The sequence below is a fragment of the Lepidochelys olivacea genome (assembly GCF_965140295.1).
Source record: "Lepidochelys olivacea isolate rLepOli2 genome assembly, chromosome: 9".
NCBI lineage: Eukaryota > Metazoa > Chordata > Testudines > Cheloniidae > Lepidochelys > Lepidochelys olivacea.
Genome location: NC_140419.1, coordinates 70361637 through 70387532, shown reverse-complemented (window position 1 = coordinate 70387532; position 25896 = coordinate 70361637). Strand labels below are relative to the sequence as shown.

The 25896-nt window shown below is 39.5% G+C and overlaps 1 protein-coding gene across 2 annotated transcripts in view; it reads left to right on the top strand.

Annotated features, from left to right (window-relative positions):
- PCDH11X (protocadherin 11 X-linked) overlaps positions 1 to 25896 on the top strand; it is a 1025787-nt gene that overhangs the window by 82906 nt on the left and 916985 nt on the right. For both annotated transcript variants that reach the window (XM_084638911.1, XM_084638912.1), the window contains exon 3: positions 7693 to 8276. In XM_084638911.1, the coding sequence (XP_084495037.1) occupies positions 7737 to 8276 (540 nt within the window). In that variant the 5' untranslated portion in view covers positions 7693 to 7736. The remainder of the gene's footprint in view (positions 1 to 7692; positions 8277 to 25896) is intronic.

Below are 25896 nucleotides of genomic sequence, written 5' to 3'. Positions count from 1 at the left end.
ATTTTAAAGTGTAATCATGTATTCTAAGTTGAAATAAGGCTAACACTCGGGTATGTTCATTTCATATTTTACTGTTAGATTCTCTTGTCGGGGGCTTTTGGAAGTAAAAAATTATCGTGTGGCAGCACAAAAATACATTTTTAGATTAGATGGACATACAGAATTTCCTAGCATTCTTCTAGTGCCATTTTCTGACTCTTTATTTGTGCAATGCATTGTACATTGTTTTTCTTGTGTTTTAATTGTTGCTACAGTATCAGTTCTTAACATTGAGCTGTAGCATTTAGCTGCATTATAGATTTTTTTTTTTTTATGTACTGCAGTGCTTCTACCTAAGCAAATTGAAGTAGACATCTCATCAGCAGGGAGATCTTCACCTTTTCCTCCATGCTTTCAGTTCTCATTCCATATATCTAATTCTCAACACTGGTGCAAACCTGTTTCATTGCTAATAGCAGTGCCCTCTATTTCCCAGTGTTACCAGTTTATAGGAAAAGTTAATGCAGCATGTGATTACGATTTCTGAAATAAGTGATAGTCATAGCATTTTTGAAATATTTGCAGTTGTGTTAGCTCTCAGCATTTTCCCAAACTTGGAGTTGTAGATTTAACAGGAAGGGGACTTCAGCTATATGTGGATTAATGTGGAAGAATAAATAGAATGATGGGGATCCACTGTGCCAGCCTTCCAGATGCATATGGATGGAGCATAGGTGATTACAGAACAGCATTGCCCATTTCTTTATGACTGTTTCATTTTTATATCTTATCAGTACAAGTTGCAATTCCTCAGAAGTTACCACAATACACGTTAGTTGCAGGTCAGTATTAATAATTTGGAACTGTATCATTTAGCAAAAGAAACTCTTTGCTGTTTTCCAAGTTTTGACTGTGTGACTTTAGCAACTACTAGATGTCTCCCCTTGTTTCTTACACTCCCAATAGTAAATTGAGGAGCGGTTTTCCCCTTCCTACAGGAACAGGAGCTATGCCAATCAAAACCTAGAAATACAATGCTCCTGGAAGAGCCAAGGCCTTGAATCAATAAAGTACTTAAACACATGCCTAACCTTAAGCATCTGAAGAATCCCAAGTCTTGCTCTTGTTCCTCTGAATTTCCATTTGAATATGACTGTTTTTTTCCAATGGTGATAAGAATGTAGGGCCTCATTCTATTACAGTGGTGTACATTAAGAGTAATGTAGCCCCAGTCAAATCAATGGAGTTATACAGGTAGGAAATTTGGCAAACCAGACTCTTAGAGCATTAAGTTTCTACTTCTGGGCAGGAAACTTCCTCAGATCTGTTCTTCTGAGAGAGGGAGGTCTTTCTTCCCAAGCATCTCTATGGAATGGATGGGTGGATACTCATGGTTATTGATGGCTACAAAAAGATTGTGGCCTGGAATAGTGAGAGAGAGAGAATTATACAGAAAAATAACCTTCAATTAAGTGGAGTGAGTAAATATTTGAGAAGATGTGAGATTAGTTTGCTTCTTAGCTCTAAAAGAACTTTTTTTAGCCAGTTGGGGGGAACACTTTCCCAGATTTCCAACTGTCATTTGAAATAAGAACTGCAGGTGAAGGTTGTATATCTCTTGAAATATTCTCTCATCAAAACAAGTCAGTTTCTTGAATAAAACATAATCTATGAGATGATGAACAACAGAGATAATTGTTTTTGCACAAGTTATTGATTTCTAGAAAAAAACCCACCAACCACCTAATAATGTAGCAGTTGATGCCCATGGAATAAAGCTGATAACCATGTGTTATTAATGTCAGCATTGAACAGAAGGATTCAAAGATTCGAAGTCTTGAGCACATGACATGGCACTTAGAAGGCTTAGAGTAAAAAGAAGTGATTGTGGAAACTGAGGTAGGTACGCATTGGCTTGCACTGATCAGAAGTTAAACCACATTCAGGTCATACTGCTGACTGAAAGAAAGAGTATGTGTCACCAGCCATTTGCAGATACTATTAGTGGTCTTCTGCCACAAGAAACATTGGTTTGACATAGTGTTTTGAACTTTTCCTTCTGAGGAGTTCAGTGCCACAAACTTTAGCTACAAACTTATACATAATATTCCTGTATTCTTATGTTCAGCCCGTCATCCAATACTAGCCATGGGCCTTTCCGGGTAGATTGACAGCACTTTGAACTGCAGCTAACTAGTGCCTAAACAGAGACTCAAACTCATTTAATTTATAATCCAAGTCAAATCTGAACTCAGACATCCAGAGATAATGCTACTTAGCCCTCTGAATATGGTATTCAGCTTAATTTCTGCCATGGTTTCTATGAATTAAGGGGTCCCAGTCTTACTCCCACTGCATGTAATGGGAGTTTTGGTATTGACTTTAAAGGGAGCAGGTTAAGGCCTAAATTCAAAGGAGCCCAAATTTGGATCTGGATTAAAATCAAATTCCAATGACATTTTTTAATCTTTATTTTCTGCATTGCAGCTCAGCCAGTGTATGATATCCATAACTATTAGCCCACAGCTATTAAACTGAAGATAAATTGTAATATGTCTTAAATTATAGCATGAGGGTTTAGTGTGTTGGATAACAACTGTATTTGTTTTAGTTCACACATGAGAGTGCGTGTGCATGAGCAAATGTGTAACTCCCTCCATGCTTTCCCCCCCACACTCTCCCATATAGTTCATTTGCCATCACAGCTCAGGTGACAGGCACAGCCCTAATATTTCCAGCATCTCACAAGCTAACGTTACCTTCTGATAAACTACTTTGTTCTTCATTTTTTTAGTTGCTAAAATGTCAGCAGGGCTCATGAAAGGTGCTGCTTTGGCAACCATGGAGCCAGAAGTTCCTGTTTTGTCATGGTACTAGCAGAGTATTAACAGCAGCAATATGTGCTTTGCCAGGGGGCCTCAGACATCTAGAACTCACTCACCCCACAGTGACTCTGCTTTTCTCCCCTTCCCACATTGTTTTTTATTTTTCTCTGTCCTTTTTATCTTATCACATTATCAATTTATCGTCACCATTTTAGTATCAGTCATTTGTCTCCCTTCTGCAATTGCCCTTAATATCCCCTTCTCTCTCTCTCTGCCTAACTCAATTTCCCATTTCTCTGGTCTCCTTCTTTGCACTCACCTTCTTAGTTTCCGGTTTTCCCATTTTCATAGGTTTATATATATAGGGGGAAATATGAGCAAGAGCCAATGAAATATTATATGTATTATTCTGTTAGAGATATTCTGATGTCCTGAATGTCTTGCAAACCTTTTGTTTTGTTGCTAGACAACACCTCCCCCTCCTTTTTTTCTTTCTGTTGCTGTTGCCATAGCACCCCCATCAGTCCAAGCACAAATGACAGACAGAGAACAGCCATCACTATATAAATAGGTTGTTTTTAAGTGCAGTTCCTGCCCCATGGCAAGAGCTGCTTGCTCCATATATCTGAACAGAGAATTTGAATCATGTTGCTTTTGCCCCTTAAAGCACCATGGCTACATTGAGGCCGATTGGTTTGGAAGGCAAAAAAGATATCACTTCAAAATAGTCTCTGTTTCCATAACTAAAGAATTGTAAACCAGTGTCAGTAACTTTTTCAACCTGCAGGGTAAGCCGTTTTCCATGAAAACTCCAAACCCCAGTCAATATATATATGTACTTGATTAGTTTATAAAAATAAAAACCAGAAGCAGATTTGTATGGGATGGAGGGTCTAAAAGTGACTGTAAAGAGGTGGAACTTATTTCCTCAACCAAAATACCAAAGTATGCATAAGCATGATTGTGATTTAACTTACACCCATTTTACATTCATGTAACTCCCCTGGGCCTGATTTTTCATGATCTTGCAGTAAAGCTGGTTGGAAATTTTGCGATGGAAGTTCCCTGTTGAAAATGATGTTCATCAAAATCAAAATGTTTTACTGGAACATGGTACTTTTGACAAAATTTGACAAAAATAAATGTGAAATGATTCCAAATCAAATGTATTATTTTGTTTTGGTTTTTATATTAATTTTAATATAAGTGTCTGTATAATTATACTTAATATGTATGTGTATATATTATAACATTTTGACATTATCTAAACAATATGTGGGATAAGGTTGTCTTGATATTGACAAATCAAAATTTTAAGGAATTTTTGTTCCACAATTTTTTTGTTGTTGAAATCCTGACTCTTCATTTCAACTGGAAATGAAAACAAATTTCAAAATGTCAGAATTTCCCTCTGGATGGAAATTCTGTTTTCTGACTAGCTCTGCGGGGAGAGGGATAGCTCAGTGGTTTGAGCATTGGCCTGCTAAACTCAGGGTTCTGAGTTCAATCCTTGAGGGGACCTGTTCGGGATCTGGGCCAAAAATTGGGGATTCATCCTGCTTTGAGCAGGGGGTTGGACTAGATGACCTCCTGAGGTTTCTTCCAACCCTGATATTCTATGCACCTGGTATAATTTACACCTGTGCATATGGGATACCAAATCAGCATGGTGTCCTTTTATACATACTTTGCACTAGTGAAAATGATTGCACAAGAGAACCAGGCTTATTGAGTGCAGTGGAGTTAGTCTTGATTTACAATGAAGAGAGAAGAGGATCAGACCTACAGTGTCCAATGTGCGTGTCTCACTTTCAGGGTACTATTCATCAACTGTTATTAATGGATGTCATGGTTTGTGTGCTTACCATAAGTATATTAAATTGTTAATGAAAACAATGTAAGATATATCATATGGCTATAATTTAAATTGAAAAATAAAAACAAAATTTAAGGACCTCTGAGTTTAGGTTGAAACACCACTATTAACTTATTGCATTTAACCTTGTGATGTAAGGTATAAGAATTTATATTGTGTTTAGAGTTGCAGTATGGCTAGATGAATTAAGGACAGAATAACAGCTTTACCTTAATAATTATAAGGTTGTCCAATATAATCTATATATGTACAGGTCTGTAGATGTGTGTATATATTTATACATTGTTTTTATGATGATATTTATTATAATTATTATCTGGGCATTATTTTATCCTAATGTTTTCACAAGCAATTTTAGCACTGGGACTATAATTCACAGGAGGTAAAGCTTTGAGTTAGTTTTGTAATCCCTGTGCTAACAAATGAACCAATAAGATTAAAAATACTATCCCACAGATAACAGTCCTGTATATGTTTACTGCAGTTTTTCTTCAATATTTGATGTTTACGGTACTCTACAGTACATCCAGAATATTTAAAGAACATAATGCCATTCTGAGGCCTTGACAGCATTTTAAACACTAGCTCTTTGTTGAAGCAAGCATATATTTTTCCTTATTGTGGCGGAAGGAAATGCTATAAATGTATTTATCCCAACTATAGTGAAAATAAAATAAAAAAACCCTCATTTATTTCTTGAATTAATTTCTTTGTATTGCTCTGTGTGTGCGTGTGTGTTTCCTTTAACAGGATGTGAGGATTTTTGGTGGTAGCTTGTCATTAATATAGTACATGCTCAGGTATAAAAATAGTGCAATATCCATAGTAGTATATTTATATGGTATTATCAGAATCCTGTCATCAAATACATATACTACAATACTGTTACTGTTATTGATCATTGGGAGCTGCTGATAACTTGCTTAATTATATATTCAAAAGTGCATTAATATTCCCTAACAATGTATTTTTAAAATGACTGCTTGTACCATACTTTTCCTTCACTCCTGAATGCCTGTGTATTGTTGCATTAAACCTTACACTGAATTATCAGACTACTGCAGATAATATAGTACTATGCAACATGAACTTAATATCCAATCCTGCAAATCCTCACTCATTGAGTAGCCCCAAAGCAATTAATAGGGAATAATGTCTTCTTGGGTATGTAAAGATTTGCATGATCAGGTACTTATTTTGTGATGCGTCTTCCATGGAAAGCATTTTGGGATGAAATGTATGGTGTTAAATCATACAGAACAGAAGGAGAATAAAATTAGGAGAGCAAGGAAAGAAACATCTTTTTTTATATATATGAACATTAAGAAGAGATGCAGTTGAGTTGGTAAGGGGGATGTAGATGACCAGATCGTTAGGTGTTGTAAATTGAAGTAGTTCCACTGACTTCACAAGTTAATTTTAAATTGATGCCAGCTGAGTGTCTTGCCCATAGGAAGGCTGTACCAGAGGTCAGGAGCTGCAGAGAAGCAGATGCTTCTACCAAGAGTGGTAAGATAGTGTACACTGATGTAGTGTCACATTGTATTCCACAACTGGAGACCTCTACCTTTTATAATTTTCCTGAAATTTACTCTGCTGGAGGGATTCATCCATACTGAAACTAAACATAATCACCTTTCTCCCTCCCCCACAAGTCTGCGGTTTTCAAGGCATCTATGTTTGTATATACAGCATACGGTTTGTGTGCAGCTCAGAAAACAGGCAGAATGGTACTGAATGTTCTTCTCCTTCTCCCTGAAACACATACGTGTCCTTTTCTAGTACTGATGCCATGAACTAAGTTTCACTGAATATCATCAGCGTATTTAAGAGAAAGGAACATTGGCAGGTTGTTTAGACTCAAATTTGACCTGGTTTAGAATTACTTTAATACAGTGAAAAATGCCCTGTTGCTGATTTTCCAGCATAGTAAAGGTAGCCATTGATCACAGGGTGAGATCAACCCCTACCAAAGAAGAAAAATCACAACTCCTTCCATGGCAAGTGTCCAGTATGGACGTTATCTGACAAGGTTCTCAGCATATCTGGGACTGAACCCATTAGGAGACTCATCTTGCTGGTGTGTAGTAGCTTAGTTCATGACAACTGGTCCTAGATTTGTGCCCCAATAAGAGCTTTAAAAATTTGAAGCAGAAAGAGGAGCACCCAGGCTAGCACATAGAACATTGGTGTGATTTGATTACTGCTCTTTTGGGGCCTGATCCAAAGCCCCCTGAAATGAGTGGCAGTGTTTTCATTGTCTTCAATAGTTTTTGGATCAAGTCCTTCCTTGGTTCTGAAGTGGTCTGGTTGCTGTGTGTTGTGATAGTAGTTGGACTTTCCATCAGTTGTTGGCCAAAGTTCTTCAGGCATCATTTTGATTAGTTTTCCTTGCCCGTGTGAATTGCTATATTAGATGATAGAACATTTTAATGCTTAGAGCTGTCATGTAGTTTTAGTTGTGCAAAATTCAGAGGTGGATTAAGAGTAGTACAGTTTGTATCCCAGCTCTGTGGTCTGCAGAGGTCCATATGCAGAAGTGAATTAGCCCACCCCAGCAGGTGGCAGACAGCTGATGCCTGCTTGCAAACCACTTGCTGCGGTGGGATGAGGTTGGCTTGGCTGCCTCACTAGGGAATGAGATCAAGGAGTTGGGAATGAGAGAAAGATGAGTGCCAATGTGGCTGAGGGAGGGCTGGAAAGGAGGGTTTGTCTTTGGGAGCAGAGAGTGGGAAGAACACACTCTCATAGGGACTCTAATATTTTTGGAGGATCCATTCTTCACATTCTGAACTCAACATTTATGAAGTGGGAACAGAAAAAAGCAGATATAAGGGATTATCTCCTTATTGCTGTTCGTTTTATTTAACAATGGTCACAGTAAAAGATAGCATTTCATTGACCTAGTTTTGCAACAATTCTCAAATCATTTGGCTTTCGCATTTCCACTGTTTGGCTGGCATACTGCTTTAGGGCTTTTTAATAATCTCTTTCTTTCTTTCCTTTTTACAGCTACTCTTGGTGTTCTTCAGGAGAACTCATTAGCCATTCTGGAGATGGACTTGCTGTCTGGAACCTACCTCTTGGCAGTCTTATTAGCCTGCATTGTATTTCAATCTGGTGCCCAAGAGAAGAATTATACTGTGAGGGAAGAACTGCCGGAAAATGTCCTGATTGGCAATTTGCTCAAGGATCTGAACTTGACACTGGACCCGGATGTGCCCCTTTCATCACCTCTTCAGTTCAAGCTTGTGTATAAGACTGGGGATGTGCCATTAGTCCGGGTGGAGGAAAACACCGGTGAGATATTCACGACTGCAAACCGCATAGACCGGGAGAAGCTGTGCTCTGGCATTTTTAGTGAGAACCGCTGCTTTTATGAGGTGGAGGTAGCAGTTTTGCCTGATGAAGTCTTCAGATTGGTCAAGATCAGATTCCTGATAGAGGATATCAATGACAATGCTCCCCTTTTCCCCTCAACAGTCATTAACATCTCCATCCCTGAGAACACAGCCATTAATTCCCGCTATTCAGTCCCTTCGGCCATTGATCCTGACATTGGAGTGAATGGCATTCAGCATTATGAACTTCTTAAGGTGAGTGTCTTTTATTCTTCCGTAGTACTGTGTGTCTTGATGTCACTACCAGTCCACAAACTTTTCTGGTCTTCACTAGATCACTGAAATGCAGAATTACCCTATATTGCCATCCTAGAGATGCACCATATTTGTCCTAAAATGTTGAGAATGCCCCTTTTTGATTACATTAAAGCACATCATGTTATCACTTTGTGAAGATCTATGTATGTATGTACGTGTGCACAGTATTATGTGATAAATAACATGATGTGCATGTATGTCTGTGTTAACTGTCCACCAATCCATTAAGGGGTATATGATTTTTATATAACTGGCCAAAAGTCTTCTCAGACCAGTAAGGCATTTGCTCATAATATGACAGGCATGTTTACAACAGCTTGCGATGGACTAAACTCTTCCTACTGCTTGCAAATGAGATTTGAGCTGTGGAAAATCAGCCCAGGGGAACTTGTTTCCTTTATAAAAGACGTAAGAAATGTTCCTTGACTCTCTGTTATATTAGTGTAAAACTTGAATAACTCATTTGCTGTCAATGGAGTTACTCCAGATTTACTCCTGTGCATCTGAGATCATAATTTGACCCATAAAGGCATCAAGAAAACTTTCAAGATTGTGGGTCAGATCCTCAGCCGGTGGCAATGGAGCTATAATGATTTACATCAGCTAAAGATCTGGCCCAGGAAACAGAAGGTGTACTGTGGAGGTTTCCAAACTCATAGCAATTTTATTTGTCAAGAAGGAAGGTTTTTTTTTTTTGGTCATATATACACACACGTTTTGTAAACAGCTCGTATGCTAGCATGTGCTTAGTGCATATGATCAGCAGCCCTGGCAGTGAGGCATTTGAAAGAACAAAGGAGACCTTGTAAAATGGACATAAAAGGACTGATATAGATGAACAATTCCAAAGAAGGGAAGACTAATCCCTCTACTGAACTGACTTGATCAGATTGTTTCTCTAATGATTGGGTATGCCTGTGGGGGGGATGTGTTATTCTCAAAGACCATTGTAACAATGCAAATTTGCTTGTAACAAGCAGGGCATTTGACATTTCACATCAGAAAGTCCTGGAAAATACCAGCTTTTCTCCCCTCTGGCAATGAGAGGGGATGGGCTGAAATGCAGACAAATATGGAATAGGGAATAAAAGGATAAAATGTAAGTGTGTGAAAATAGATGAGGAAGATTTGTGGTCACTGCAAGGAGACAATTGCAGACAGATAATTGTTTGACATAAAGTTATGTGGCTCTCAAGTGAAGGTTTCCCTGTACATGGGTGTCCTTAACTGGAGAGTTCAAAAGGAAAACTAGTTAAATCCTAAAACCTATTGGAATAGCATGTGAGAGGCTGAAAATGTCCCCTCTCCCTGAAGGACTTGGGCATATCTCTGCACAGTTCACTAGACAGTCTCCACAGCAAGCATCCTGATTTACTGGCCGCCTCCTTCAAGAATGCATAATGGATGCAGGCTATTGCATCATTTGGCTGGCTAGATATCTAACAAACACTGAGACTGGAATTTGCCAGCAATTTAATTTAATTTAATTTAGTTTTTTTAAAGTAGCTTACTGCCTGAATTACTTGTGGAGAAGTGGATATTAGCTAATGACAAAGGGAGGAAATCATCACCTGTCTTTATGGAAATCTTTTAAAAAGCAGCAGCATTCCTTTTAAGTTTTTCACACACTTAGGATCTATGATGCACAGGCAACAAAGGGGCACTTCTGTGGTCTTGTGGACGTACACTGTGTAGGTCCTGGCTACTCATTAAAAATAATGGGAAGGCTTCACAAAGCCTTGGGCATGCAGAAGCACATGGCATTGGAGGTGTTAACAGAGTCATCTTTTGAGTTTAAAAAAGTCATCACAAGTCTGGCATATTTTGGGAGGAAAGTGTTATTGTGATTCATTTGTTAACTTTGGTTTTAGGTAGATTTATAGTAAATAGGTAATGGAAAATGATTTATTTAAAATGATCCTCGATGTTGCAGCGTTGGGTGGAAATCTAATTCATCTTAACATTTTTTTTAAAGAAAGTTAGATAAGGGCTGCAGAAAATGAAGCTGGCTAAAAGGAAACAAGAAGGGCTTTTACAACTATGTCATGGGGAAGAAAAGAAATACTGGAGAGGTAGTAGACCCATTAATAAATGAGGAGGGAATGACATTAATGGTGACTCTCAACTGGCTGAGCTACTGAATTGACTTTGTTATAAAAACCTAGCCTTTAGCAAGAAAAATAAAACAGAGGCTTTGGAGAATTCAGAAAGAATGAAAACCTTGTTAATAAAGGGAAACCAATGTGAACATTAGTATCTGTAGAAATCAGCCAGTACAGTTACTATGCACTGCAAACTTCTTAAGGGAATTAACTAACAAACTTACTGGACTACTGGTAGGTTTGTTTTTTTTTAAAAGTAAGGAAAGTGCAATTTCAATGTGTGAGCATCCACATCAGGACACCCCACATTGTTCCCTAGTTCCAGCCAAGGAAAAATGTGGAGCAATTGTGGTATCTTTTTTAAAAAAAGAAAAAGAGCAGTTCTACGGATTACTGTTATGTGGACCAAATTCTGTTCCCAACTACACCATGCCACCTTCTTTATAACACTGGAGATGCCTGTTAGGTTTGAGAAATTGAGATCAAAATTATGCCCAGTAAATTGAACTTTTAAACCTTGTTAAATAATGGAACTATTCTTAAGAGGAGAAAATAGTCTATCAATATCGAGGTGATAACAGAACCTTGAGCAAAAAGCAGCATGCCTTTTACGGTATAAAGAATAAATTTTAGGTAGGCTTGATCTAGCAGTTCCAGAATCAATCTCAGCTCGCACTGACTTTAGTGAGACTTTTGCCTGAAAAGGGCTGTGAAATCAGACCAGCAAATGTTTACTTTGATGCTACTGAAGTGGGAATAATTGGAAGTGTTGTCTGTTGCCCTTGGGCCCCCTGCATCAGTAAGTGTAGAGGGTTCAGAATACATCCCCACATTCTGGGGAATATCACTGTCATCAGGAGGGGGATCCCTGGGCTGAGGTGGTTCTATAACACCGCTTCCCTCTGTACTGCAAATGCAGCATCTGAGTCAGAGGATGTACCAATTCTGAGGTCAGGGTGCAGCCAGGGCATCATTGCTCTTGCAATACTCTCTTGTTGTTCTCAGCTGCTCACAGCTCTTACAGGATATGGGCAGTCTGAGCACAAGTTAGAGTAGCTTTGAGGTTGCTTTTAGTTGAGGCAGGTGGAGAGTTGCAGGGAATCCCTCTAATAGAAAGGTTGGGTGTTCGGTACATGTGGAGCTATGTGGTGGGTGTGGGGAGATGCAAAGAGCCCCTGGTGTGCGCAATGGACTCAGCCTACAGAAGCAACAAAGTGACTGTGTAGTAAATATACTGCAACAAAGTGAATATGTTTTTCTAGATTTAAACACAACAACATACTTTCAACTCATTTGCAACATCAACAAGCTGTACAGTACTTCCAGGGCATTATCTGCTCCTAGCCCTTTATTGACATTTCACTTTTTAATAATTTTAGCTAAGCTTTACTTGCTGCCTGCTTGAGGGCAGAGTTTATTTGTGATACGTGGAGAAGATTATTGCTACATAAATAATTATTTATGAACCTAAACCTCACACTCAGAACTCATCTGAACTGCTTAAGGTCCTTAATAGCCAGGTTTTCAAGCAGTATTAACTCTGGTTGGAAATACGATGACTTTCATATGATTTTTCAGCAGTACTTGCTTTCCTCACTATTTGTACAGTTAAAGGCATTCAATATATGTGATTGCCTTTAATATACAGCAATGATAGCATTACTCCTCTCCAGATGAGGTAAAAAGCCGTCATAATTGTTGCATTCTAAATCATTAGAATATTGCAAAATACATTATTAATCAGTTACAAAATCATTTTAATATAAGATCACGCTCAGTGCATTTTTAGTAAAACAAATCAAATCATTATTTGAATCTGTTGTCTATTATTAAAAATCTGTGTAGTTAGCACCTTGGTAATTAATTATCTAATTTTAAATAGGAATAGTTTTTCCAGGTAAGTATATTTGACCCAGTTCCTGCAGTGAGCTCCACACAAGCACAGGAATATGCTCCAAAGGATCTCGTTGCAAAATTGAGGCCTTTGCTTGTACCCTCCTAATGCAGGATTTAATTTGTCTAGTGTTGTGCACAGAAATTTTATAGAGCTTTCCTTTCAGAAAGCTTATACTGACCATCTGAGGCTAGCATCCAACCCTCCTTTCCTGTCCATTTTTTCTAGGTTTCTAGGATGTACCTCAGTAGGCAAGAACTTCCAATAAGTAGCTAAGTGATTCATTGTAAAACACATTCAAACTTTATAACTGACTCTCTGCTTCAACTGTACAGTGTTCGAAGTGTCTGAACTCTAACAGGCAGGCAGTTCCATCTATTCTCTGTGTTAGTTCCTGTGGTGCTTGCTTAGAGAAGGCTGTAGAGAGGACATATGGGAGAAATGCTGTTTGAATTTCAGAAAAAGACTATGTTTTTATATTTGCATAAAGGACAAGAATCTAGCAGAACAAATGGCATCTAGATAGACTTCAATAAATCATACTGTTATCCTGCCTAAGAGACTGTTTGCAGGTTGTAAAAAAATTTCGCTGATCCTGTAAGTGCAGTAGCAATTGCAATTGATCAGGCGCTGCAAGAATACATTACTAATTACTTCAGATAGGTTTTCAGTAGGTTGCACTATTTTAGAATATATCACTTTAGCAACACATAACAAGTTAGGTTCCCTTTTTTCTGAGAAAGTTCTAAGAAAATATGCAGATATGCAAGTCAATATGCAGATATGCTTGTATCCAAAGGAATTTGCCATTCTCATTTAGTCATAATGAGACTAAATGAGACTAGCACTTTCATAGATTTATAGATTTCAAGGCCAGAAGGGACCATTGTAATCATCTAGCTGACCTCCTGTGTAACACAGGCCATAGAACTTCCCCAAAATAATTCCTAGATCAGATCTTGTAGAAAAAAATCTTGTTTTAAAAATTGTCAGTGATGGAGAATCCACCATGGCCTTTGGTTAATTACAATCACTGTTAAAAAAAAGTACACCTTATTTACAGTCTGAATTTGTCTAGTTTCAATTTCCAGCCATTGGATCACGTTCTACCTTTCTCTGCTAGATTGAAGAGCCCATTGTGAAATATTTGTTCCCCATGTAGATACTTAGACTTTAATCAAGTCACCCCTTAACCTTCTCTTTGCGAAGCTAAATAGATTGATCCCCTTGAGTCTATCACTACAAGGCATGTTTTCTAATCCTTTAATTGTTCTTGTGACTCTTCTCTGAATTCTCTCCAATTTAACAACTTCATTCTTGAGTTGTGGACATCAGGTAAAATAGCTTCTCTACTTCGACTCAAGATTCCCCTGTTTATGCATTCCAGGATTGCATTAGCTCTTTTGGCCACAGCATCACAGAGGGAGCTCATGTGCAGCTGATTATCTCCCTCCCCCCAAATCTTTTTCAGAGTCCCGCATCCTGTAAGTATGGCCTGTGTTCTTTGTTCCTAGATTAATGTATTTACATTTAGCTGTATTAAAATGCATATTGTTTGCTTGTGCCTAGTTTACTAAACAGTCCAGATTGCTCTGTATCAATGAGCTGTCTTCTTCTTTGTCACTCTTCCAATTTTTGTTTAAACTTTATCAGTGATGATTTTATGTTTTCTTCCAAGTCAATGATACAAATGTTAAATAGTGTACCAAGAACCAGCTCTGTGGGACCCCACTGGAAACATACACGGTCAATGACAATTTCTCATTTACAGTTACATTTTGAGACCTATCAGTTGGCCAATTTTAATCCATTTAATGTGTGCCATGTTAATTTTATGTCATTCTAATTTTTTTCATTAAAATGTCATATGATAACAAATCAAATACCTTAGAGAAGTCTAAGTATATTATATATCAACACTACCTCTTTTATGAGTGAAGCTTGTAATCTCATAAAAATATAGTAGGTTAGTTTCACAGGATCTATTTTCCACAAAGCCATGTTGATTTGCATAAATTACATTACCGTTTTAAATTTTTTTATTAATTGAGTCCTGTATCAGCCGCTTCATTATCTTGCCCGGGTTTGTTGTCAGACTGACAGGCCTATAGTTACCCGGGGTCATCTCATTTATCCTTTCAAAAAATTGGCATAACATGAGTTTTATTTGTCTTCTGGAATTTCCCCAGTGCCCAAGACTTACTGAAAATCAACATTAACTGGACCTGCTGACTTTAAAATCAACATTAACTGGACCTGTTATCTGGACCTGCTGACTTTAAAATGTCTAACTTTAATAGCTTCTCTTTAACATTCTTCAGAGATACTAGTGGAATGAAAAGAGTATTATCACCACCATAGATGAGATTATATCTTTTGATATTTTTCCCAGATACAGAACAGAAATATTTATTGACTACATCTGCCTTTTCTGCATTATTATTGTTATTATTGATAATTCTACTGTTTCCATCTAATAATAGACCAATACCATTATCAGGATTATTTTTGTTCCTAATATGTTGAAAAAACTCCTTCTTATGGGCCTTAACTTTACTGACCACAGGTTTCTCCTTGTGGCCCTTTGCTTCCCTTATAAACTTTCTACAAATCATAACTTCTGATTTATATTCATAACATCAACTTCCCCTGTCTTCCATTTTTATAGATTTTTTTAAATGATTTTTATAGTTGCCTTCTCTTTCCCATTAACCAGATCTTTTTTTTAGCTAGCACAGCCTTGTTCCTGCACTGTGTCTTTTTGAGCATCTAATAAGGTGGTCTTAAGTGATGCTGTATTATCATTCACATTTTTCTTATTAAATTCTTCTTCTCAGATGGTTTGGCTCAGTTGTTTTCAGCTTTGTGAAACTGGCCCTATTAAAGCTCCAACTACATATATTACTAGTCTGGACTTATTTGCTTGCACATTCTATATGTGATCATGTTATGGTCTCTTGTACCTAAATTACCATCAATTTTTAGTTCTGTGGTCAGTTCGTCTATATCTGTCAAGACAAGGTCTAATAAAGATCTCCCCCATGTTGGCTGCAATTCTTTCTGAGTTATGAAATTGTCATCGATAATGTTTAGAAATTCAAAGTATGGCAGCATGAGACCTCCAACATATGTAATTCAATTAAGGTTCCCCCATGATCACACAGCTTTTCCCCCCCACATGTTGCAAATAGGTGCATAAGGAGCAGGACATCCTGTACCCTAGTGTGATTTGGTGTTCTGTAGCAGACCCAACTAATACCCCAACTTGTGTTTTATCTGTTAGGACATTGATCAGTAAGCATTCCAGAACATTTTCTTCTGAATTATCAGTGACTCAGAAACAGGTAATGCCATTTTGTCACCTCCCCTTTCGCCCACTTGATCCTTCTTAAATAGATTATAACCATTGATTTGAGCATTCCAGTAGAATGACCGGGTCCCTGCCCTTAGGTGCTTATGGTCTAATTTTGACATCTGCAATAATGGTGCAAATGCTAAAATGTGTGCAAATACAGACTCTGCGGAGGGTTGTATAGGAAAGTTTTGCAGAAAAGCTGGGCTTTGTCAGTGAATTTAGTGGAGGAGAGTAAGAAGCTGCTCCAAACATAGGCATAAAAGGTGGCACAAAGCTGAGAGGAGGAGGAGACAAAGTGTATGTCTACACTGCAATGGGAGATGTGACGGCAGCTCATGTAAATATATTCACACTAGCTTTAATGTAGTTCATGCAGCTAAAAGTAGCAATGAAGATATAGTGGCATGGATCCCAGCACAGGCTAGGAATATACATATCCATGGGTTTGGGTGGGCTTGTACAGCTCATGCGAGGGGTGCTGGAACAATTTTCATAGTGGGGGTGCTGAGAGCTATTGAACTAAACTGTAAATCCTTTATATAATGGAAACTACTTCAAGCCAGGGCGTGCAGCATCACCCCCAGCTCTAGCACCTATGGCTCATGCTGAAGCCTGTGCTGCTGCACCGTCACTGCTGTTTTTAGAAGCAAGACTAAAGCTAGATGGGAATGGCTACCTGAGCTACAGTCACAGTTGCCGTGTAGACATACTTAAAGTGATCATTTGAGGGGAGGATGCAAAAGCTCAGAGAGAAGGCAGTTGTGTAGAATATGAGGTCAGAGATCTAAGATACATTGGGAGACTTGTGCAACGCCATGACAATTAAGAGGTAGAGCTCAAACAAGGTGGGGAAAGAAAGAGGAAGCCAGGGAGGGTATCAAAGATGAGGGTGATATAGTCAGAGCAGACAGAGAGCAAAATTTATTGTGAAGTGTTAAGCTGTGATTGCTGCTTAAATATGAGTCCTCAGATATTCCACATGGCTGTGATCTGAACAAAATAGTACTTGTAATTTCTACTTATGCTTTCAGTTAAAACAAAATAAATCCCAGAAAATCCCTTTTCAGCACTTTGTATAAACTAGGCTAAAATATGGTTGGTTATGCTGAATATTAAGCTCAGTTTCTTCAGACTAGAATTTGTGACCTGGAAAAAAGGCAGCTCAGCATTCTAATGACAGGTCATTGCACAGTCAGAATAGGATGTGTGTTTCAGGCCATGTTGAAAAGCTGCACGGTAACTTCTTCATGTGGATGTTGTGGACAAATTTAAAGGTCCCAAGTTTGCATTAAAATAGTCAAACTTGGGATCTTTAAGTTTGCACCTTCAGCATCTAATAAGGAAGTTAGTGTGCAGCACTTCAGTGCATACTGCTATTCACACCCCCTTAACCTGAACTTTAGGGGCAGTGTAGATGTGCCCAGAAGATAGTGGTGCTTGTGACGTACCAGGGTACAATCCAGACTAATGAGTAGCTGTGTCACCCTTGCTATGTACCCTGGGGTGACCTTTACAATGCCTTGCTGCTCACAAACAGCCTCCAGCCTCTAAGTTGCTTCCAGCTATCTGTGTGTGTGTGCTGCAGCCAGCCAGCCACACCTTGCTTCTTACCAGCCTTAAAAATTACCATAGGGGGCACCAACAAACTCCCAGTACTCAGATTTCCCCCCAGGAATGTATGTCCTGTACTGCCCAGCACTCTCCTGGACAGTACGGCTATACTGTGTTAAGTCTGTTATTCCTTTAATAAGAAGCACACAACTTCTTGCCCCAATTGGAGTTACCCAGACACTTCAGTTTGAACACATTGGATTAGATACAACAATAAAACAAGTTTATTAAGTACAAAGAGAGATTTTAGGTGATGAGGCATAAAAGTCAGAAATGGTTACAAGAAAAATAAAAATACAATGCTTACTACAGCCTAACTTAACAAATTTCATCAGATTCAAGCAAAGTTTCTCACCATGTCATTTCAGCAGTCTTACTGACCAAACTGTGTGGGTCAGAACCCCTCCCCAAGAGTCCACCCACTGCTTCCTTTGTCTCTTCAGGTGCAGTGAATGTGATGAGCAGGGACGATGAGGTTCCGAGGGTGTTTGTCCCTCCTATTATATAGTTTCAGTCCCCCTCTTGAAAAACATTTTTTAGCTGGGCACTAAGAGACAAAGAGACTATGTGGAAGGATATTCCCTGCTATTTTTTTCATGTTTGAACTTCCTGTGTCTTCCTTTCCTACTTGATGACTCTGTTTGCTTAATTTGCATGTAAGCAGTGGAGCACACGTTCCTTTGTTTAGGACAGACCTGTTTGCCAGCTTCTGTCTGGGCAGGGCTTTGGGGTTTGGAACACATGTTAATAATACCATACAGAGGAATCTTATAACTTCACATACAGTGTTGCCACACTTTTTATCAGGACGATATTGACCAGGAAATTACAAGTTTTCAGATGATATCTTACAAGGCATACTTTGTACAAAGATTATTCCAACAGTGTGTAGGGTGTGAACACCGGGGTGTATTCTGTCACTGTGCTTTGAAACTGGATTAACTGGGTATGGGGGTTGAAGCCCAGGTGCTGCTTTCACTGGGGTTGGAACCCACCCACTTTATAGTGAAGACACTGGCTAAGTCACTTGAGTGCTGTTAGTCCTCCAATGCTACAGTTCCCCCTGAGTGTCTGGAAGGACAGACAGATTCTCCCACAGTTCACTGGGAAAGAATCATAGAGCATCTCACTTTACTGCAGCACAAAGAACCATGGGATATGCTCCCAGAAATCACACACCATAGGTGAGTGCAGCACCACTGAGGACACAGTAACTCAGGTATGGCTTTGCAATATGGCTGCTCACACTTGGTCTAGACTAACCTGGATACTCAGACCGGGTGCCAGTTATCCGGGTTAGCTCTGCAGTTAGGATGTATCATATTTTTCTGCCTTTTCTGAAGATATTTAGGAATATTATTCTTGATAAAAATGCTAAGGTAAAGAGTCAGCCTGGTACTGCCTGCCTGACTGGTCCTTGGGTTTGGAAATGATTATTTTTTGTTAATTTGTTCTTTTCCCTTTACTACCAGTCCCAGCAGTGATATGCAGGAGGTTCTCTCGGGTTGTTTTGCAGAGTAATTTGTAATTAGGGATTCTGAAGACAAACTGAATACATATTCTTGCTTATTATCTGCTTGTCGTAGGCTCGGGCCATCACTTCTGAGACCATGTCATTACATATCTCTCTTCAGTTTCAATTTAATGATTGTCTCCGCAGTTCATAGGGAATTGGCCGGGTTGTGAAGTTAATAAATCACTTGCTCTAGGGAGAGCCCCTGAAACCTAACTGAAGTTCCAAAGTAAAATGAGTTTGGATCTGCTCACATCTTTCCAGGGAGAGGTCTGCAAAATATGACCGGCAGAGTCACATGCTCTGAAGAGACTTGAATAATGGGGTCTCCTAGTAGAGTTTGGACTTGGTATTTTGGTGTCATTATGACCCACAACTCCTGAGAGGTCTGGCTGCTCAAAGAACGTCTGTGCTCAGGTCTCTGCTCTGCTCCCCAATCACTTCTGGGTGCATTGTGCAACGTTGGTGATAAGGCCCTGAATGGGCTGGAAACCAGCCATTTGAGAAATCATTTCTCACCACATACCATATTAAAAAAATGAATGTGGCTGGCAAGCTTTTGCTCTTTGTTCTTTGAGGGAACACCACATAGTGAGTAATAGAGCTTGCTTGGCTTGGAGTTCCCATTTAGGAATTCAGTCCTCTGAGCTGCTTGTCATAGCCTAATCCTTGGGGATGATGGTAAAGCCTGTTTACTTTTTCTGTCATTTGTCTAACTGTTTTTGCTTTGTTTATTCAAGTAGCCTATGTAGTGTGCGTGTGGATGTGTGGTTTCTGCAACTGAGGCACCTACATATGGCAATAGGTGCTGTAATAAATAGTAAAATAAAAATAATATTGGAAATGGTTCTCCTGTGGTCCGCAAGCATTAGCTGTCACAGGTGGACAACTCTCATGCTGATTGAGGCAGCAGGAGTCATACTAAGTTTCATCAGCTGGAAATTGCTCTTATGTACAAGTTTGACCACATGCCTAGGGTCACAGTCATGAATCCTTGGCACAGGGGTTCTCCAGATTGACAATTCAAGAGGTTCTTTAGTCAACTAGCAAGGAGAGCTTTATAGAAAGTGTGGTGCATCTCGGTCAATTAAGAGGTGAAATAAAGGAACATCAGAAGAGAAGATTGCTTGGTAGGCATGTAACAGGAATTTTATTTAAGTATTATATTCCTTTCCAGAAAGTCTCATGGGCTGGAGATTTACCTAACTAGCATTACTGAAGAAATCCAGATTCAGATCACACAAGAAATTAAATTCTCTCATGATGAATTGTATATTAATCTCTTTAAAAAGAAAAGCCTCCCCTTTCACAGGTACAGGTATTGGCCCTGATTCAGAGCTTGTGCAGCTTAGGGGAGTGGCACACAGGGTGGCCCCTCAGATTCTCTGGCTGGTTTAGGACCAGTGTAAACTAGAGTAGACCAGGGCAATGCTGTGATGAGAATAGCTGGAGTGCAGCAAAACTCAAGACACCTTCTCTCCTGTGATTATGCCTCCCACATGCTAATAAAGAGTCATTATGCCAGCTGTAGTCTACTCTAGAGGATAGCCAGTTCAGCTGACTTTACTTCCCCTTTATACTAGTGGAAGAGGGGTGATGGGGCCTGAGCAGAAGCCAGAATCAGGGCCGTGACATCTAAACAATGCTTCATGTCAGACTGGTTCATTTAATCAGTATTTGTTCCTTTAATTCAATCATAGATGTATTTCCCAAAGGAATCCATGCTAGGCTCAATAGACTCATATAAAGGCCTGTCAGCTTGTGGTATCCATTCCCCACAATGATTATAATAGTATTTTCTCTTGAAATCTCTGCATTGTAGAGTTATAGTAGCATTTCTGACTTAATATAATTTTCTATTTTAAAGAGAAATTGTTGGAGCTGTTTGAGAGCTATCTCTGAGCAGGTATTTATACCCGTGTTAGGGGGCCATGCAGCGTATATACACTGCCGTAAGTGTGGACATAGCCTAAGGAATTAAGTTTTTACGTCTGATGCCAGGATTATAGAATGAGACTGGATTTGTAGTTAAATCTAACTTTACTGTCTGTGAGTTATCAAATTACTGTTTATGAGCAGAGGTAGCAGCTCTGATTCAAATTGATTGGGCAATGGAAAACAACAACAATGGAGAGAAAGCAGAGTGGGACATACAAAATTAATTTTTATGGCCTGAAAGAGGCTATCTTTTTTCACCTTATGGTGTTGCTGCTCAGAGCCATACACTGTTGCGAATACTGAACGAGAGATGAAAGGAGAATGGCTAATGTCTCTGCAAAAAGAGCCCACAGTGACACACACCAAGCTAATGGAGTAACTTTATTCCAACTGGAAAATAAATTGAATTTGCTCTGCAGAGCTGTATGTCAGGTCTGATACTATATCCCAGAAACCTGGTGCTTTAATCCGCAGTTTGTGCCTGTTTTCCCTCTTCTTATTTCTTGAAAAAGGAGGTAGAGCAGTGACCCTCACTTATGTTCTCAAACCAGGCTTGAAGGAGAAGATGTGCTGCAGCTAATCAGACTACATTGAAATTCATACGGACGAGCTCTTTTACACTGGTGCCAGCAGCATAAGGGAGGACAATGAAGTGGTATACTGGCCCTTCAAGTAGGTCACAGAAGGCCTGGGGTGGTTATCAACGTCCACCTTCTGTGAAAAAACTGTCAACACTGAGCTCATTCCATTGGTAAACAGGACTTTATTAATATGGTCATGTCTTACTGAAAATTAAAGAGTTTGACACTAATAGGATTAGGTAACTTCTGACTTCATTACTCTAGTGTTATCAAAGGCCCCTCGTAAATATACAGTAACCTACTAATACCTAAGTATTATGCACCTTCTGAATCTGTTATTAACAGTCCCTCCTGGAGCCCATAGTGTAGAGGATGGATAACTGTATTGTAGAAGATGCCTATTCAGACTTCAGAGAATTAGCTCATATCGAGCTGCAAATAAGGATGAACATACTCTGCTGGTATCATCAGGTTAAGGAATTTTCTAGCAGAATTAACTGCAGCAAAATCTTTTTTGAATTTTAAGTTACATTCATTAGGGGGAAGGCTTACTGACCAACAATATTTCAAGATTCACTGCTATCCAAATAATAATCAATTGCATACTTAATTCTATGACTGTCAATATGCAGTGCTATTCAAGTATTTAAACATGGCCTGAAGGACAGTGGTTGTCAGATGCAGTCCAAAATTCAGGATGTAGGGTTTTTTATTTGTTTACATTTGTAAGATATCATCCATAGTCTAAAGAATGTGGAACTGCAGTTCATGAAAATACAGATTAAGAATCTAAATTTCTCTAGCACACATTAGATAATCTCATGGCAAACCTGGTGGCTGACCTTTGTGACTTTGTTCTCACCCATAACTATTTCACATTTGGGGACAATGTATACCTTCAAATCAGCGGCACTGCTATGGGTACCCGCATGGCCCCACAGTATGCCAACATTTTTATGGCTGACTTAGAACAATGTTTCCTCAGCTCTCGTCCTCTAATGCCCCTGCTCTACTTGCGCTACACTGATGACATCTTCATCATCTGGACCCATGGAAAAGAAGCCCTTTAGGAATTCCACCATGATTTCAACAATTTCCATCCCACCATTAACTTCAGCCTGGTCCAGTCCACACAAGAGATCCACTTCCTGGACACTACGGTGCTAATAAGTGATGGTCACATAAACACCACCCTATACCGGAAACATACTGACTGCTATGCTTACCTGCATGCCTCCAGCTTTCATCCAGACCACACCACACAATCCATTGTCTACAGCCAAGCTCTACGATACAACCACATTTGCTCCAACCCCTCAGACAGAGACAAACACCTACAGGATCTCTATCAAGCGTTCTTACCACCACAATACCCACCTGCTAAAGTGAAGAAACAGATTGACAGAGCCAGAAGAGTACCCAGAAGTTACCTACTACAGGACAGGCCCAACAAAGAAAATAACAGAACGCCACTAGCCATCACCTTCAGCCCCCAACTAAAACCTCTCCAACACATCATCAAGGATCTACAACCTATCCTGAAGGACGACCCATCACTCTCACAGATCTTGGGAGACAGGCCAGTCCTTGCTTACAGACAGTCCCCCAACCTGAAGCAAATATTCACCAGCAACCACACACCACACAACACTAACAACATCACTAACCCAGGAACCTATCCTTGCAACAAAGCCCATTGCCAACTGTGTCCACATATCTATTCAGGGGACACCATCATAGGGACTAATCACATCAGCCACATTATCAGAGGCTCGTTCACCTGCACATTTACCAATGTGATATATGCCATCATGTGCCAGCAATGCCCCTCTGCCATGTACATTGGCTAAACTGGACAGTCTCTACGTAAAAATAAATGGACACAAATCAGACGTCAAGAATTATAACATTCAAAAACCAGTCGAACACTTCAATCTCTTTGGTCACTTGATTACAGACCTAAAAGTTGCAATTCTTCAACAAAATATGATGAATTGAGTGCTTAAACTATGCTCTCTTTGTTGCAGTGAGAGCTCTGATTTTTCCCTGAGTAGTTCATTAACACACTCAGCCAGGTATAATAATGTTTTCAATTACTTGGAATTTTTCATTGGAAAAAAAATTCTGTATCAAAATGCAAAAGGAACAAGATGGGGAAAAGAACATCAGTTCGATGCATGTGTTTATATACATATGTGTGTATACACACACACACATTGTGTGTGGGTGTATATATGTATATTTAAAAGCTATAAGATACTATGGTAGGGTGCAGAGGCCCTATCCCAGAATTAGCAGGTTGTGGGTTAACTGACTTTTAAACGCCTTACCAGGCAACACTGATGTAATGGATTAAGCTAACGAGCAGGGGAGAACTCTGCTAGAAGAAAAGGGCCTAAACCCAGGTGCTCTGCAGTAGTCCGAGTTTAGCAGTGGATAAACTAACCATGGAACCTCAGCAAAGCAAAGGCAAACCAGGTTGGCAAGACTTATTTTGTGGAAACCTTTTTTGCCTGTTTGTATGAAGATTTATTTCTTTGTTTTTATTGACCTTGGTTTTGCTTTAACTTTAACTCCAAGGGAAAGCTCTCCTTGTGTGAAATGTGGCTCAATGACTGTACAGATCAGTGGAGGCTTTCCAGGGCAGACAAGATAGATAGTGCCTATCCTGTTTGGAGTCCTGTTCATTATGCCCCTCTTTTCATGCTGTTAAGCTCCATGGATGCATCACAGTGCGTACTTTACCCCCTGTTCACTTGCAGTGATGTAGGTATACTGAAGTAATTCTGTAGCGTAGACCAGGGCTGGGTCACTGACAGCAGTGGAATGCCCTGCCCTTGAAGTTCCCTCCAATTCTGTTTCCCTCCCCAGTGGCATATGGCTCAGCCAGACCTCCCAGCAGCAGAGCCTTTTTTGAGGAAAATTTCAACCTTTTATTGAGAATAACTGACTAATAATTTGGCTCAATACTGTATCTAATTCCCAGCCATATCCCAGAGCTGCATTTGCTTTTTAGGGAGACTATCCCCCCACCTCGGTTTCTTCTATGAGGCATTTGCAGCAGCTTGTGCCCCTCCAGGTTTCAGGGAGTGAAGTAGGCTGAGAAAACCCAAAGGCAAAAGGAAAGATCACTGTCCAATGTTTCACCCCCTTATTCAGTGTCTGATTCCAAAGGACGTTGTTTCCCCCTCACAGCCCAATGTGGACGGGGTCATCTCAGCCCACCTTCCACCTAGCAGGAAAGGAGCTAGGAAGGATTGGAATGGCTGGATCCAGGAACAGGCAGTTTTCCGTCACCTATCTCCAGGAGGGGAGTAGTGCCAGTAGGCCACTATAATTATAATAAAATTATATATAAATGTAATTTATACATCTTGGATATGGGTGGCATATGATATGCCATATTGTATGGCATATGGTATGGATGGCATATGGATGGCAAGGATGGCTCTTTTCTTTTTTCTTCTTTCCAACTTTGATCATTACCATTTAAACTGAAAAATGCTCTTCCATTATCATGGTAGTATTAAAACTGGCTTTAAAGAAGAAGGATATTCACTTTTATTGCTTTCTGGACAATTTTTCTGATCAAGTCTCTGTACAGAGAAAGGTGAAAAAAACACACAGAATGATATCGTTTCTGGAATATTTTTGATTCATGTTGAACACAAACACCAGGAGCTAAGGAAGTCAATCACAGGCTTGGGCAGAGGATGAATACTGTCAGATAACAGAAGAAGATCATGGCCACAAGGAAAAGGATTGTGTCCCAGAAACAGAAATCCAGTTCTTACTGGAGACTATTGGGAATCCTCTTACATACATCCTTCAATGGACAAGAGTTCCACCTCTTCAACGGGTGACAGCTAGGTCGGTGGGAGAATTCTTCCATCGACCCAGTGCTGCGTACACCAGGTTAGATAGGTATAGCTACATCTAAATCCACACCCCCGAGAGACATAGATAGACAATGTAAATTTCTGCTGTAGACCAGGCCTGGTACAGTTTTCATAAATAAATCAGTAAGAACAAAATCAGCCTTATTCCAGAGAGGAAATTGTCTTCTCCTCTTTCTGGGTGGAGCAAATTTTCCCATCTCTGGGTGCCCTACCTATCAACGGGGAGATAAACATCAAGATTTACATGGTAGAAATTGGATTAAGCTGAGTGGAATCTCAATCCAGAAATATTCTTACGTATTATAAATCAATGTGGTGGGCTCATCTAGAAGCACAATAAAGTACCCTGTGGCATCTCCACATCTCAGGACCTGTGATTTGAGGTGGGGAAGGATTTTCATAAAGCTGGATAATGTCTCTGCCATATGCTTTTCTGTGACAGCACAAAAGATGAGAAGAGAGCAGCAGTAATACTGTTTATGCCTTTCTGGCCAATAAGGCTATGGCACTCAGGCGTGATTAACTCAGCATTGGACCTTCTGATGTCCCTGTTTCGCAGAGGAGGTCTGTTATTGCAAAAATAATTTTCCATCCAGCATCAGATAGGTTCTAATTGGTTTTGTGATGAAGTGAATATCATTCTTATGGAAGCTAAAAGGAAGTG